This window comes from Anopheles aquasalis, chromosome 3 (assembly GCF_943734665.1).
Source record: "Anopheles aquasalis chromosome 3, idAnoAquaMG_Q_19, whole genome shotgun sequence".
Lineage (NCBI taxonomy): Eukaryota > Metazoa > Arthropoda > Insecta > Diptera > Culicidae > Anopheles > Anopheles aquasalis.
In genome coordinates, this window is record NC_064878.1 from 2,175,001 (window position 1) to 2,190,000 (window position 15,000).

A 15,000-nucleotide genomic window follows, 5' to 3' on the forward strand; every position below is an offset into this window, starting at 1 on the left:
ATAGCGGACAGTCCGTACAAACGGAAGCAGCTGGTTGTAATGGGCATGGAGCACGAGTATCGCCACGGGATGCAGCACTGTATTCCAAAGTGTGTACAAGCATAGACTTTATCTCGATCGTGATTGATACCATTTTTCCATTTGTCTCGAACAACAGGTCGGAGGTGAACTATAAAAGTATCGTTGGAACGATGGTCGTTTGGTTGCAGAACGCAGCAGGCTACGCCAAATGGGCACCAACAGAGCCACGTGTCGATGCCCTGCTCGAAGCATTCCGGCCCGGGCGGGAAAGGGATCGTGATAAAACCGCATCGAGCGTCCCCATCCAACCAAGCTGTTCGGCTAGTGCCAGCTCACCGGAGGCGACCGGTTCCGGCAGCAACAACAACAACGATGTTTCAACTGGTGCCAGTAAGTCTTCGGCATCGGCCACCGTTTGAATGCGAATATGAAGCGCCGGTCTTAAGGGGTAGCCACAACTAGCACAGCAATAATTTCATCCGAGCACAGAGCCTTGCATTCGACTAGATTCAGATTTAGCTTTGCACTTGTCAGAGAGAGGACAGCGCAGAACCCTTTCATCGACGCTTTCTGGTCAACGTTTTTCTCCGTACAGATCCGATAATTCGGATTAGCAGTTTCGTATCCCCCTAGAAGCAAATAGTTAAGTCAAGTGTGGCATGCGATGTCATACCATAGTACAAGAGAAGAAGAGAAAAGAGTCATCTTCAGGTCGGCAATCAGCGAAATTCATTATGTAAAAGAAGCTCTCAGAAATGGAACTGACTTGGAGCCAAGCTGCAAGCTGTGGGAGCCATTCGGCGGCGAATTATAAACTAGACTTTAAACGGGTCGTGTTGGTGTCTGGATCGCGATCGATCGTGAATACACCATCGAGCGAAGGCCGAAGTCGAACCATTCATCGTGTAAAAAAAAAAATGTTACGCAATACATCTAACATTGTCGTCTCTAGAGTTCAGAGTTAAAGTGTATAGGAAAATATATAAAAACCCAATAAATGTACATTTCTTTGTTTGGCCTTGGTTCGATGGTTCGACGATCTCCGGCACCGGTCTGTTAGGCACTTTGCTTTCGTACGAAGCTATTAGTTCGTAAAGTGGCAACACGTGTACCTACCTAGCGCGCACGGGGATGTCTGCGTACTGTGGCAGTTATTAGAGAGTTTTTATTCCATTTTATTTTTTGCTAATTTTATGCTCAATACGTAAACTAGCGAGTAAAAGAGTAGCTTCCTCTTTATTTGTTTTTAGTAAAATAATCTACCGTACGGTTACTAGGGCGTAGTCTGTAAGATCGTTATGATGATCGATTTAATGGAAAATGAGACACAGGAAGAACAAGCAAACGACCCTGAATCTTGTTCGTTGTAGCGCTCGACGGGTCGGCCGTCGCTCACTTGCGTTGTTTGCGAAGCCTGGGAGAGCCAGCCATCGTTAAACGGAGTGGGAGCTGGCCGACCTGCTGCAGCCAGTAAAATTTAATGCACTAAAATAAACATTTATTGGTAAAAACTCACTATCTGTTGATGCGTTCTTTGATCTTGACGGATTTGATCTTTTTTCTATAAGAACTCATGTGAACCTGGTGTTAACTCTGGTGCAACGGGGACACCTTTCGTGATTACAGCACGTGTTATCAAATGGCTTCTAGGAGCAATTTCTTACTCCAAAAGAGAGCTGCAAAATGGTCGTCTCTGGCCAACGTTTTTTTTTCGTGTCGACTCGTGAACGTAAACGCGCAGACAGCTCCAAAGCATAGGACTCGTGTGCGTTATGTCTTATGCTCGTCATGTTTCGCGACGAGTTTCCAACAACACCTTTCCCATTTTTCCTTCTCTCACTCCTCGTTCCTTCGCGCAGTCCAGCGGATTTTTGTTGAGGAAAAATTCCATGAAAAGAAGCAGAAAAACGACACCCAATCAGTGAAAAGTGTGAAATCGTGTCACATCGCGTTCAATTTCGGTCGTGCAGGGAGGAAATGTGAATTGAGCAGGTCCGGAAATTGTGCTGCTGAAATTCTCTGCGTTCTACGCCTAATCGGTGGTCAAGTTTGGCGAGGCGAGCTGGAACGAATGTTTGCTTAACAATGGCCTGTGCTTCCGGTTCTTCCGCGGTGGCAATGGAGGCCGCCAGTGGCACCAGCAGTGGGGGCACCTTGGCGGTCGTGGCCGCTGCCGCCCGCCCCTCGCGATTCACGATGGAGGGCGTCGGATCACGGGTCATCCGTGGCCCCGACTGGAAGTGGGGCAAGCAGGTGAGCATACTTTTTGTACATGGTTGGTCATAGGTCAGGAAAGGAAACAAACAGCAGAAATGTCCCAGCAATCGCAGCAACCACAGCAGTCGGGTATCGTCATGCGATTCCGCTACACAGCATCCGGTTTGAGATGCGCATTCCTCTAGACATGTACCCCCGCCGCAGGAAAAAGGGAGGACCATCGTCGTCAGCCATTACTCAACGGGTAGTCGCGCTGATGCCAGGCATGTCGGGATTATTTGGGTCATAAGAAGCTTGTGAAGATGGGTAAAGGACCCTCGGGGACCGGAGATGTACAAAGCCGATTTACAAACATATGTGTGGTGGGTCGTGGGTCTCGGGTTAGCAGGTAGCGGAGCATAATTTATGCTACGGTCGCTTCTTCCTTTTCTGCGTCTCGAGAGAGATAAAATCAATGAAAAACCTATCCATCACGCACCAACGGTTTTTGGCGAGTATTGGAAATGGCATAGCAGGCGGGTGATGCGACAATAATTAACGAAAATGTTTGCAGCCCTAGGATCATGTAGTCATGGTGACGGGATGCTGCTCGTTTCAAGGTTATCCGTTTGGGAGTTTGCCGCCTGATCGAAGAAGACGGCGCCGCAATTCCTACCATTGACGCTGATGATTCAGTTGATTGATTTTCGAATCACAACATCTTGTGCAGGAGGGGGAGAGGGAGTTGTGGCACAACACCCACGGCACACCCTCCGACGCTCTCACGGATTGGCGGCGCCATCAAACAGGACCGTTACTAGGGTAATCATAAACACTGTCATTTCATCGCGGGTTGAAGGTGATAAGGCTTCCGCAATCTCGCTGAATGAAGCGCCTCCAGTGAGAGGCTGCATGTGGTACGATCCGTGATCGCGGCTTGTTTTGGTTTCTTGCCATGACTTCCGCGTTTCATGTCTGGGGCCCTGGGGATTAAACAATTTCTCTGACCTGAGTCTGACCGGTTTCTGTTCGACCCTTTTTTTTGCAGGATGGTGGCGAAGGACATGTCGGAACAGTGCGCAACTTTGAGTCCCAGGAGGAGGTGGTCGTCGTTTGGGACAACGGGACAGCGGCTAACTATCGGTGTGCCGGAGCATACGATCTGCGCATTCTGGACAGTGCCCCGACCGGCATCAAACACGAAGGAACGATGTGTGATACCTGCAGACAGCAGCCAATCTTCGGGATACGCTGGAAGTGTGCCGAGTGCAACAATTACGATCTCTGTTCAATCTGCTATCACAGCGATAAGCACCATTTGCGCCATCGGTTCCACCGTATCGCTACACCGGGAGGTGAAAAGACGTTGCTGGAGCCACGGCGCAAGACGAAGAAGATTGCCGTGCGTGGAATCTTCCCTGGCGCCCGTGTCGTACGTGGAGTCGATTGGCAGTGGGAAGATCAGGACGGCGGGAACGGACGTCGTGGGAAAGTGAACGAAATCCAGGACTGGTCCTCAGCATCACCACGCTCGGCCGCGTACGTTGTGTGGGACAATGGAGCGAAGAATTTGTATCGAGTCGGATTCGAAGGAATGGCCGATTTAAAGGTTGTAAACGATGCCAAGGGTATGACCGTGTATCGCGATCATCTTCCGTTGCTGGGAGAGTACGGACCAGGGCGTGGACCACACAATTTCCAGATCGGCGATCAAGTAACGGTGGATCTGGACATTGAAATCGTACAATCACTCCAACACGGACACGGTGGATGGACGGATGGGATGTATGAGTGCTTGAGCACCACCGGAACGGTGGTTGGTATCGATGAGGATCACGATATTGTGGTTGCTTACCCGAGCTCACACCGTTGGACATTCAATCCAACGGTGCTGACGATAGTGTCGTCGCCTGTTTCGATGCTCATCGACAGTCAACCGCAACAGTTTGCTGTGGGAGACTTTGTCAAAATTTGCAGCGATCTCGAAAGGATCAAAATCCTTCAACGAGGCCACGGTGAATGGGCCGAAGCCATGGTGCCGGTAAGTGAGAGAGTCTTGGATTTTTACGCCTACATTGGGTGCTAATGATGTTCCGTTGTAACTTTCCAGACACTGGGGAAGGTTGGTCGAGTGCAGCAGGTTTATCACGATAACGATCTCAAGGTGGAAGTTTGCAACACATCCTGGACCTACAATCCACTAGCGGTGACCAAAGTGGTGAGTTTATTGTTGCTACCGTGGCACTGGTTGTTAGGGCACTAGATTATAAAACATTTTCCTTCAATCCAGGCTTCTTCGTCCGATGGTTCTACTGCGGTCACTACGAACGGTGAAAGATTGTCGGCAATATTGAAGAAACTGTTTGAACCACACGCATCCGGTGATACAACGGAGGAACTCGTGAAAGCGGCGGCAAATGGGGATGTGTCGAAGGTGGAAGAGTTTCTGACCGGCTCGACGGGACCACAGAATGTGGCGGTTTCCTCTTCTTCAAGCTCCGCCGAATCACAATCGGTTGTTGTAAAAGTGGACGTTAATGGGGTGTTTGCTGGACACACGGCACTGCAAGCAGCCAGCCAGAATGGTCATCTGGAGGTAATACAAGTGCTTCTCCGTCACAATGCGGATGTTGAAATCGAAGACAAGGATGGCGATCGTGCTGTGCATCATGCAGCATTCGGCGATGAACCCGCTGTTATGGGGCTGTTGGCTAAAGCTGGAGCAGATTTGAACGCACGTAACAAACGACGACAAACAGCGTTACACATTGCAGTCAATAAGGGACACTTTAATGTCGTAAAGACGCTACTCGAGCTAAGCTGTCATCCGAGTTTGCAAGATTCGGAGGGCGATACACCGTTGCACGATGCGATATCGAAGGAACACGATAATATGCTGTCGCTGCTGCTGGATTACGGTGCGGACATAACGCTGACGAATAATAACGGCTTCAATGCGCTCCATCATGCTGCTCTGAAGGGGAATCCAAGTGCGATGAAGATTTTGCTTACCAAAACGAACCGTTTGTGGATCGTGGAAGAGAAAAAAGACGATGGATACACTGCCCTGCACCTGGCCGCACTGAATAATCATGTGGAGATCGCTGAGCTACTGGTGCGCATGGGTAAAGCCAACATGGACTGCCAGAATGTGAATTTACAAACTGCATTGCATCTGGCCGTTGAGCGGCAACATGTGCAGATCGTAAAGCTACTCGTACGCGAGGGAGCTAACTTGAACATTCCTGATAAGGACGGTGATACGCCGCTCCATGAAGCATTGCGACATCACACGCTTTCACAGCTTCGGCAGCTACAGGACGTGGAAGGTTTCGGAAAGATATTAATGGGTCTGCGAAATGTAAGCATCAACGAGGAGGTTTGTTAAAACCTGGTTACTGAGTTAATATTTTCATTTTTTCTCGTTTCTTTCACAGAACACTGATAAAAAAGCATCAGCATCAATCGCATGTTTCCTCGCTGCCAATGGTGCAGATTTGACCATAAAGAATCGGAAGTTGCAGACACCCCTGGATCTGTGCCCAGATCCGAACCTGTGCAAAACACTGATCAAGTGCTACAACGAACGCAAAACAGAGGACATGGACATGACGGCTGCTGCCGGTAGTACCTCGGCCAACGTTCAACCGAATCTACTCCGAGGTACGCCACAGGAACCGTTAGCTTCAACATCGGGCCTCGGGGTGTGTAGTAACGCGGCAGCATCATCCTCCACCGCCGGAGCTTCCAGTTCCAGTGGCAGTGGTTTATCGCATGCCCAGATCGATGCCAGTTTGTTGATGGATTTGAGCAAAATGTCCATTCAACCCAATGTTGCCGGTGGTACAAATACGAACGTTAACGGTAACAGCAACACTGCAAATGCTGCTGCTGCTGTTGCTGGTGGTGGTGGTGGAGGAACAGGCGGAAGTGGGCCACTGGATGAGTGTCTGCTGTGTTCCGATCAGAAACGGGACACGGTCTTTAAACCGTGCGGTCACGTGGTATGTTGTGAGAACTGTGGTCCACGAATCAAAAAGTGTCTTATCTGTCGTGAAGCCGTCTCATCGCGGGAGAAGATCGACGAATGTCTCGTGTGTTCCGATCGAAAGGCATCGGTATTCTTCAAACCCTGCGGTCACATGGTGGCGTGTGAATATTGTGCACCGATCATGAAAAAGTGTGTCCAGTGTCGTACGCAACTCGAGCAGATGGTTCCACTGACGGTGTGTAGTGGCGGCCAGGGCAATGTGATCACCATTCAGCACCACGCCGAAGAAACCCGAAAGGACAATCACCATCACAACCACAACGCATCACAGCAGCATCACCTTCTACAGGGTACAAACAAAGCAGGCCACGGTGTTGCTATGAACAACACAATGTCACCCAACACTAGTGCATCGAATGTGCTAGGGGCTAGCCCGGGGAACAGTGCTATGATACCCGGTGGCAATAACATGTTGATGGGTGCCGTAAACGCGGCCACCTCATCTTCGGGCATTGCAACGGCACTTACAACGACCAACAACACTGGTGCCCCCGGCGGAATGGCGGCGGTCGGTGGCGGTATAGCACCAAACAATCTTAATTTGGTCGATGACTTCCAGAAGCTTCAACAGCAACTGCAAGACATCAAGGAGCAGACCATGTGCCCCGTTTGCTTCGATCGCATCAAAAATATGGTATTTCTTTGTGGGCACGGTACCTGCCAGATGTGCGGGGATCAGATCGATGGGTGTCCCATTTGTCGTAAAACTGTGGAGAAACGTATCCTTCTTTTCTAAAAGGAACCCGGTGGATACGTATTACAGTATGTATATTCTCTATCATCACGCACGGTACCACCGTATACGTTTAGCTCATAGCGATGGTCTTCGCACACGCCGCCTTTGGCTCTTTGTCTTCCCTGCTACAAGAAATCTTCTTTCCGTTTTCATATAGTGCTAGTATCACTTTCAGTCTTTGTTTCCCGCTGTTTAGCTTAATTTTAACCGGCAAATGTGTTGGAAGCGGAAAGCTATTTAAAACATTAATGGTTAATTTCGCCTTTTGCAAAATATGGAATTTATTCTCAAGTTTAAATACGAAAAAAACGGCAGCATAAAGACGGCAAAATCATCATGCGCATCAAGCATACATTGAGCATAAATCTCACGCATTTATATTATATGTTGATCGTATATCGCTATTAAATAAATATTGGTCTAAAAAGGCTTCCGTTCTATTTTTTTCAACCGTTGTCCGAATATTAAACAACACCAAGGGAAATTCTTTTTGATTCTAAATATTAAAAAAAATAAACACATTCAAAACTTCCAGTTTTATAAATCATCTCTGCTTTTATTCAATATCTCATATTGAAACAAGTGTTACTTAGGGTCCTTTAGTAAAGATGAAAGGCCCCATCCAATAAGGGCTCCAGCGCCTCCTATCACACCACCTATTGCCACCGCAGGAGCCACTGGTATAGCTAACATTACCAATGCAGATCCATACACCGCGCCCGTAAGTCCTCCAGCTGCGGCTCCACATGCTTTAGTTTCTAAAATTGTGTAGCAGACGATGGATTATGTTAGTAAACGATGATACACGTGTTGTTGGCCATGTCTAAAATTAATATAATATAATTTGTTTTCCTTACTTGTATCTGCCATTTTTAAATGTGTTTAGGGTTGATTTAATATGTCCTGTGATCTTTAGAGTACCTTTTATATAGCACTGTAGAGGTACAATACAGCTAACCTCTGCAGTCCTCGAAGGTAACCGAACAACTGAATTAAGCACCAAGAAGGTAGCATCTATATATACGGCACCCGTGAATTGATTATAAAGTATATCGATACTTTTCTGAGACAATTTCTTATCAAAATTGTTAGTGGCGGCATGGAATATCGTTATCGCTTCCAGACTTGTAATGGTTCATAGGAACTGTATCTCGGTATCCATGTCGCAAGGCAATCAACTCCCTCCATTCGACATTGCAGCTGCATTTTTTCCAAGAAGCAAAGAATGGAATGAGGGAAGGACTTGTTTTTATCGTCTCAAATTACTCATTTCTTTCATCCGAAACATGAGTAACACCTAGCCGATTATTCGCAGGAATTTAGATAAGGATTTCATATTTCCAAGAATCCACCCGCATTGCAACATTTGTCGAAGTTAATCGTACGTAACGGGGGAGGTATTTGAGGGAAAGTATTATGATACCATTGATGCACGGCTGCCCCACCGAGAAGGCTGAACACAAGATTTGCTATCGTGGCTCAACTACAGAGCAGAGACATTTATTTCTCAATTTCCTTCGCTTTGTCAGCTTCCTGGACAATCACTTCCTGCAGTAGCTCCTTCTTCTGCTCAAAGTAATCTCGATACCAATCGATATGGTCCCGTTTCTCCTGCGCCGTGATGTAATGGTTCTTCGACAAACCAACGCACACGAGTTCCATAAAGTGTCGGATCGGACCTCTCTTGGGGCACCACGATTCGAGATGTTCTTCCAGAAACACGTGCTCCGTGAAGGGGACCTTTTGCTCCTCGTCCCGTCCTTGCTCATTGTCGATGGGGAACTTCCACAGTTTGCCCTGCTCCGTCCAGAGGGCCATCTTTTGGAAGTAATTTGCCGGAGGATGCGTGACGGAAAGCTTCAGCTCACGTTCCTGCAGCTTCTGCCATGTCGGCAGCTTATCGGGGACATCCTTCAGCGAGGCAAGATCGGTGAAGATACCAAGGGGTTCTCCATCAAACAGCTTCACACTACCGGGGCCACCGGGGGTTGATTGGAGTTGTTGCAGCTGCTTCTGCTTCTGGTTCGCACGTTTGCGATCCGAACGATCTTTCGAAGCGAAATCACTTCGCTGCGTATCATCAGCAGCACGTTGCTGTTGCTTCGATCGCTTGGAGTCGATCGATTTCTTCACGAGCGTGCTTCTGGTAGGATCTCGTGCCTTTCCTTGAGCATCTCGGTCAACGGCCATACCGGTGATGATGTTGGCGAGTGAATCACCACCCTCGCCAGCTGCAGATGAGCCCAGCAGTTTGGACAGCAGTTCCGATTCCGTTTTCTTCGCATCACCACCCAACGAGTTGGCCACATTGCGAGTTGCCTGAGCAAGATCACGCGGTCGTTCCTCCGCATCCGAGTCGGAATCAGACTCTTCTTCCGCTGCTTTCCGCTCTTTGGCTTTCTTTCCCTTTGGTCGCGGAAGGTCCACCTTCTTCACCAGCTTCAGCTCGCTCTCGGTGTTCATCATGGACAGCAGCTCGTTGAGCCGGTTCAAAGCGACAGAAGATTTTTTCGATTCCTCTTCCACCGTACTTGCCTTCTTTCGTGCCGCCGCTGCCTGTGATTTCTGTGGTTTATCATCTCCATCACCTGGTGGAGGTGCGCTGGAATCTGAAGAAAACTCGCTGCTGGAGAGCAGAAACGCCCGAACGTCCGGCAACTTATGTAACCTTCTGCTGGAGAGAATAGACCATCGCGATAAAGCCTGATTAGTGGGATGTTACCAGGGACTCATGGAGATTGTTTTACCGCAAAACTGGTCCTCGAACGATGTGCAGCATCTCGCAAAAAACAGGAAATTCAGACGAGCGATCTTCTACTTTGATTTCCACGGAACCGCTCTCGTGTGTTTGTTTACATTTGCGCAACTGTCAACGACGGAATGACAACTCGCAGGGTGGTTGCCGATGGCCGCTGAAAATTCGCTTCGGAAAAACGTTTTTTTGAGTTCTTTTTGCACGAAATCCGTGCCGGTCTCTGGGAAATTGTGAAGAAGCATCGAAAGGCGGATGTAAAATGGACAAGAAACTTCCAGCTCCTGCGCTAAAACTCTTGACGACGAAGACAGGAACAGAACAGGAGGATAAACCCAAGGATCATGAAGGCCGTCAACGATCTTTTCCCCACGAACGCGGAATTTGGGCCAGCTACGTGTACATCGACTGTAATGTGAATCAACTGTCCGAACCCCTGGGCCCACGATACTAATTTCCGATTTTCTTTCAGATGATGAAGAGGAGGGCCTATCGCGCATGCAGCAAGAATGGAACCAAGAGCTTCAGGCGGCCGGCATCAAAGAGTTTCAACCAGTAGCACACCTTCACCTGAGCCTCACGAAAACATTCACCATTCGGCACCACAACATCGTTCCATTCGTCGGTAGTCTACAGGAACAGCTAGGCGTTCATCGACGGTTTCGTCTCGAACTGGACGGAGTTGGCGTGTACGTGAACGAAGAGCGGACACGGACCTTTATCGGTGTTCGGATTGGTGAAGTTTCTTTCCCACCACTGGATAAGCTAGTGACCGAGTTGGACGAGTGTTTGCTGGAGTACAAGCTACCGCGTTACTATGAGGACCGCTCGTTTCACATCAGCCTACTGTGGGCTTTGGGCGATCAATCGGAAACAGTTGCCAGTAGCCTACCGAAGCTGACGGAACGATTCGAAGAGATTTACGAGGAAGAATACACGGACTTAACACAAACAATTCGAAAACTGTGGTTCAAATGTGGCAATAAACTTTATCATTTTCAACTTGCGTGAGCCACGAAACCTTCGAAACGTCCATCCATTCAGTAAGCCCACCTGCGGAACGGGATAGTCTCGATTAGTAATCTGCGATCGTACGACAGTTGTTGTGTACTTACAGCTTTAGAACCTTATCCTTGCCACCGGATGCTACCCGGGAACCGTCAGGAGCCCAATCCACACCGTAAACTTCATCGGCATGTCCTGGGAGTTCCTGCGCAAGCTTGCGTTCCTTTACACTCCACACTTTCAGCGTTGAATCCTTGCTGCCGCTCAGCACAAGGCGTGAATCGGCGGACCAGGCCACAGTGTAGACGGCCTGTACGTGGCCACGCAATGCACAGATGAACGCACCGTCACTCGCTCGCCAAAGACGAACCGATTTATCGAACGATGCCGATGCAATCAGCTTCACATCGGGCGAATACCGGACATCGTTGACCACGTTCTGATGGCCAGTCATGCGCGTGATAAACTGCTTCTGATTTGAGCGCCACAGGTAAAGGGTAAAGTCGTCAGAACAGGATACGAACGACTCAACACCATCCGGACAGACATTCTCGAACCGCTCGAGTGCCATCTGTCGTAGGGCCGTTTTGTCGCCTTCGGATGCACCATACATTTGTGCTTTGTCCATAACCGGATGGAATGGTCCCGTGCGTAGCACGTAATCCGTGTTGAGTGCCAAATTGTTCACCCAGTGTGCATGGCCAGTGAAGGTTTTACACAGCACGCCATCCTCTGCGCGCCACATTTTGATCGTTCGATCACGGGATGAAGTGTAAAGCAGGCCTGTGCCACCCCAACGGACTGCTGTGACCGGTGCCGTATGGCCAGCGATCACACGAACACACGTACCGAGCACCACGTCCCAGATACGTGCATCATTATCATTCCCGGCACTGGCCAGAAAGCGGCAATCGGAGTTCCGGTGATAGGGCTCCCAAGCAAGACAGCTGATCCACTTCTTGTGACCGACCAGCGGTTTTCCCAGCTGTTTTCCCGTGTCCGGACACCAGATTCGTATCTCGCCTGCCTTACAAGCTGACGCTACCTTCAGCGAGTCCGGTGACCAGGCCACACACATCACCCACTGCCGATGACCGACACAGGTGTAGTGCGGGGTTTCCGTGTTCAGATCCCAAAGGCGCAATGTTTTGTCGCCCGATCCGCTGGCTAAGTGGACACTGTTCGGGCTGAAAGCGAGTGAAACGACGGCCTCTGCATGACCCGGCATCGTGCTCGTACATCGCGTAACCGGACGCACCCGGAACACGGCCTGCGGCTGATAAACGATATCCAGCACATCTTCCACGTTGAGCTTCTTCTGATCCAGCGTCTCCTGGATGGACTGTTTGATCTCTTCATCGTGCACGAAAAACAGGTACGGCGTTTGTTCCTCCTAATCATGGGGGTGGAATCGGGCTGGGTTATCAGGATTTTACGTGCGGCCGGACAGAAAACGGATACTTACGTTCTTCAGCAGAGCGTTACAAATCAACCCAAGCTGTTCCTTGGTCACATTTATCGGCAGATCGAGCGGTGGACCGGCCTCTTCTCCCGTGTCCGACACAAAACGCGCCTGGAGCGTGTGGGTAATCGGTTCCTCCGCATCCACTTCCATCGTATTTCAACCCAATTTTAAGGAAACAGCGAAAGCAAAAGAGATTTTATGAAAATGCGTGTTTTTTCAAAATAAAAACACGCGACGTCACGAAACGTGTGAAATGTCAAATGAAATGTCAAATGATTCAAAAAGTTCAAAATAAAACCGTTTGTAACACGTGCAAGCAAACTCCGAACACGTTTGATGAATGAGTCTTTTTCGGATTAGCGAATGCACGTTCTTTTGCAGCCAACAGTAATCCCCAGGCTCTTAAACTGTCACTGAATAACAAGATACTGCTACAATCTGGTTAGATTGTTATCAAAATACACGAAGAACCGCGTCGGTTCTTCCTTCTTCCACGAGATCTTGTTGCGAATTCCGAGCTGGTTCTCAGGCCGCGTCACATTCGTGCAAATTTGTTTTCGCTTTCTTGGCATTGTCCCACGCAAACAATTCCCGCACGGTCGCAAGGATATCGGTCTGCGACGCTTCCGTTTTATTTTTACTTACTCATCACCGTCGCGTGAAAGTTCGTTCCGCAGCGAGAGAAACATTAGTGGATCTGACTCCGGACTAGCTAGTTCTGTTTGCCCCCAAGTTTTCTCTGCGTTAGTTTCACTGAAGGGATGGATTTTTTTATTGCCAAAAACCACATCACTCCTGAGCCGACCCCGGCCAATAAGTACGCGTGGTCAATCAAAACGGATTCCACCAAAAAGGGAGTGAATGGTCGCGTTAAGAAACGTATTTTACCCACGATAATGGTAACACCACCGACACCACCACCCGAACCAATCTACTCCGGTTTCAACTATTTACCGATGGAAGTAAGTGTTCTTTGCGTGATCCTGTGATGCGTTTAGTGATGGTGAGCGTGTTCCTTCTCTACACAGCTGCTGTTGAAGGTGATGAAACAAATCTCGGTTGACGATCGGCTTGCGTGCGGACAGACGTGCCATCGGTGGATGGAAGCGGCCCACTACTATCTGCCATTCAATCAGCGCATCGTGTACAAGTTTACGAACGTGAACTTTTGTGATTACGAGCCACCGATCAAGCATTTTTTGGATGCGTTCCGCATTTTCCCCCGGATCGCCATCAAATCGTGCACGTTCTACGGCAACAGCCAGTTCTGGCCACTGTTTGGAGAGTACGTGATTGAGCTGTCGATAAAGAACTGCCTGATCAAGGATACGGAGCTGCTGTACATCTTGGAGAACGTGCCAAATCTGCGCCATCTCAAAATAGAGCAGTGCGACGAACTGTTCCGTTCGTGGTACTTCACAAAGCGCATCAGCTGCTGCGAGTCGCACTTTGTGCTGCCGGATCTGATCGAGGTGTCGCTGGCAAACAATGACTTTCTCGATGAGCTGCACTTTAACAAGCTGATGACATTGGCCCCAAATATTGCGCATTTGGACATTTCCAACTGCTTCAAGATGATAGCGGCCCACCGGCGAGTGGCGATGGTGGAGCACATTATGCGCTTCATCAATATGCACCAGTTCCAGCTGCAGACGCTTCGCTTCAGTGGTACGCTAGCGATCGACGACATTTGCCTCAACACGCTCTCCATGATCGATGGCCTCAGTCTGGAGACGTTCAGTATGACGTTTTGCGATAAAATCCCACCGGCAATCATCGATCTGTTGCGCCGTCAGCCCGATCTGAACATTACGCAAGATCTGGAGTGGAAAGTTGGCCGCCACCCGATAAAGGCGCCCGGTTTCATTAGCTTTCTCGTACGGCAAACCAATCTGGTGCATCTGGATCTTACCTCCTCGCTCGGGGTAACGGATGAGGTGATGGAACTGATCACGACCCATCTGCCGAAGCTGAAAACGCTCAAACTGCGTCGCTGCATCCTCGTCACTGATGAAGGCATCATGAACATTGTGAATCTGGAGCATCTGGAGGTGTTGGATTTGTCCAACTGTTACCGCATCTCCGATCATGCCATGTACCGCGGTGTGATTGGCCGTAAGGTGAAGAACTTCAAGGAACTGTACCTTGGGGAGCTTCCCACACTGAGTGACTATTCGCTGATTCAAGTGACGCTTAATTTTGAAATGATTCAAATCCTGGACCTCAGTAACAGCCCCAACGCAGCGACAGATGCAACGATGCAGTACGTGAACTATTATCTCGTGTCGCTTAAGCAGCTGCATCTTTACTGTTGCACCAAGCTTACTGATTCCGGTATCACCGGGATCGATCTGCCCGTGAAACCGATGATCACCTGGGATAAAGAGGAAACGTTTCCATTGGATCGACTGTTTAAGCTGCGAGTGCTGAACATAATCGGTTGCTATCGTATCTCGGACCTTTCCTTGCAGCATGCTTTCAAGCTGGCCGAACTGAAGGAGCTCCACCTAGCGCGGTGTTATCAGGTAAGGAGGAATGTTTGTGGCTCGTTTGGCACGGTAGCAATCTGATTCCCCTTCCCTACGATAGATCTCTGAGGATGGAATACGAGTGTTGGCACGCACTGCCACTGCGCTGGAGTTTCTGGATCTCAGCGAATGCCCAAACATCAACGATAACTGCATAGAGATGCTGACCACCAATCTCAAGCGACTCCGAACGCTCAAAGTGAACAAGTGTCCACTGCTGACGAGCACCTGTCTTGAGATTATTGG

The 15,000-nt window shown here is 49.2% G+C and overlaps 6 protein-coding genes across 8 annotated transcripts in view; 4 read left to right on the top strand and 2 right to left on the bottom strand.

Annotated features, from left to right (window-relative positions):
- LOC126574898 (mRNA (2'-O-methyladenosine-N(6)-)-methyltransferase) overlaps positions 1–1,536 on the top strand; it is a 4,289-nt gene extending 2,753 nt beyond the window's left edge. The window contains exons 3-4 of the mRNA XM_050235309.1: positions 1–89; positions 158–1,536. The exon at positions 1–89 is cut by the window's left edge and continues 55 nt beyond it. Of these exons, the coding sequence (XP_050091266.1) occupies positions 1–89; positions 158–440 (372 nt within the window). The 3' untranslated portion in view covers positions 441–1,536. The remainder of the gene's footprint in view (positions 90–157) is intronic.
- A 314-nt stretch (positions 1,537–1,850) lies between these two features.
- Positions 1,851–7,434, top strand: LOC126574897 (E3 ubiquitin-protein ligase mind-bomb). Its single transcript, XM_050235308.1, has 5 exons — positions 1,851–2,274; positions 3,266–4,258; positions 4,328–4,435; positions 4,508–5,578; positions 5,655–7,434. Exons 1-5 carry the CDS (start codon positions 2,107–2,109, stop codon positions 7,002–7,004), a joined length of 3,690 nt encoding a protein of 1,229 aa, XP_050091265.1. The 5' UTR covers positions 1,851–2,106; the 3' UTR covers positions 7,005–7,434.
- A 1,035-nt stretch (positions 7,435–8,469) lies between these two features.
- On the bottom strand, positions 8,470–9,867 carry LOC126574911 (28S ribosomal protein S31, mitochondrial). Of its 2 annotated transcripts, none has more exons than XM_050235324.1 (2): positions 9,752–9,867; positions 8,470–9,675 (listed from the first exon to the last, which is right to left on the bottom strand). In XM_050235324.1, the coding sequence occupies exons 1-2, from the start codon at positions 9,781–9,783 to the stop codon at positions 8,505–8,507; spliced, it is 1,203 nt and encodes a 400-aa protein (XP_050091281.1). In that variant the 5' UTR covers positions 9,784–9,867; the 3' UTR covers positions 8,470–8,504. The 2 variants fall into 2 exon arrangements, with proteins under 2 accessions (XP_050091281.1, XP_050091280.1); XM_050235323.1 differs by having other exon boundaries at positions 8,470–9,678; positions 9,752–9,861.
- A 56-nt stretch (positions 9,868–9,923) lies between these two features.
- On the top strand, positions 9,924–10,767 carry LOC126574915 (U6 snRNA phosphodiesterase 1). The gene is made up of 2 exons (XM_050235329.1): positions 9,924–10,166; positions 10,229–10,767. Exons 1-2 carry the CDS (start codon positions 10,019–10,021, stop codon positions 10,765–10,767), a joined length of 687 nt encoding a protein of 228 aa, XP_050091286.1. The 5' UTR covers positions 9,924–10,018.
- Positions 10,768–10,782: 15 nt separating this feature from the next.
- On the bottom strand, positions 10,783–12,425 carry LOC126574909 (protein Notchless). Its single transcript, XM_050235321.1, has 3 exons — positions 12,227–12,425; positions 10,872–12,154; positions 10,783–10,809 (listed from the first exon to the last, which is right to left on the bottom strand). Exons 1-3 carry the CDS (start codon positions 12,374–12,376, stop codon positions 10,797–10,799), a joined length of 1,446 nt encoding a protein of 481 aa, XP_050091278.1. The 5' UTR covers positions 12,377–12,425; the 3' UTR covers positions 10,783–10,796.
- Positions 12,426–12,898: 473 nt separating this feature from the next.
- LOC126575018 (F-box/LRR-repeat protein 20-like) overlaps positions 12,899–15,000 on the top strand; it is a 2,444-nt gene continuing 342 nt past the window's right edge. For both annotated transcript variants that reach the window (XM_050235495.1, XM_050235496.1), the window contains exons 1-3: positions 12,899–13,188; positions 13,255–14,751; positions 14,816–15,000. The exon at positions 14,816–15,000 is cut by the window's right edge and continues 22 nt beyond it. In XM_050235495.1, the coding sequence (XP_050091452.1) occupies positions 12,988–13,188; positions 13,255–14,751; positions 14,816–15,000 (1,883 nt within the window). In that variant the 5' untranslated portion in view covers positions 12,899–12,987. The remainder of the gene's footprint in view (positions 13,189–13,254; positions 14,752–14,815) is intronic.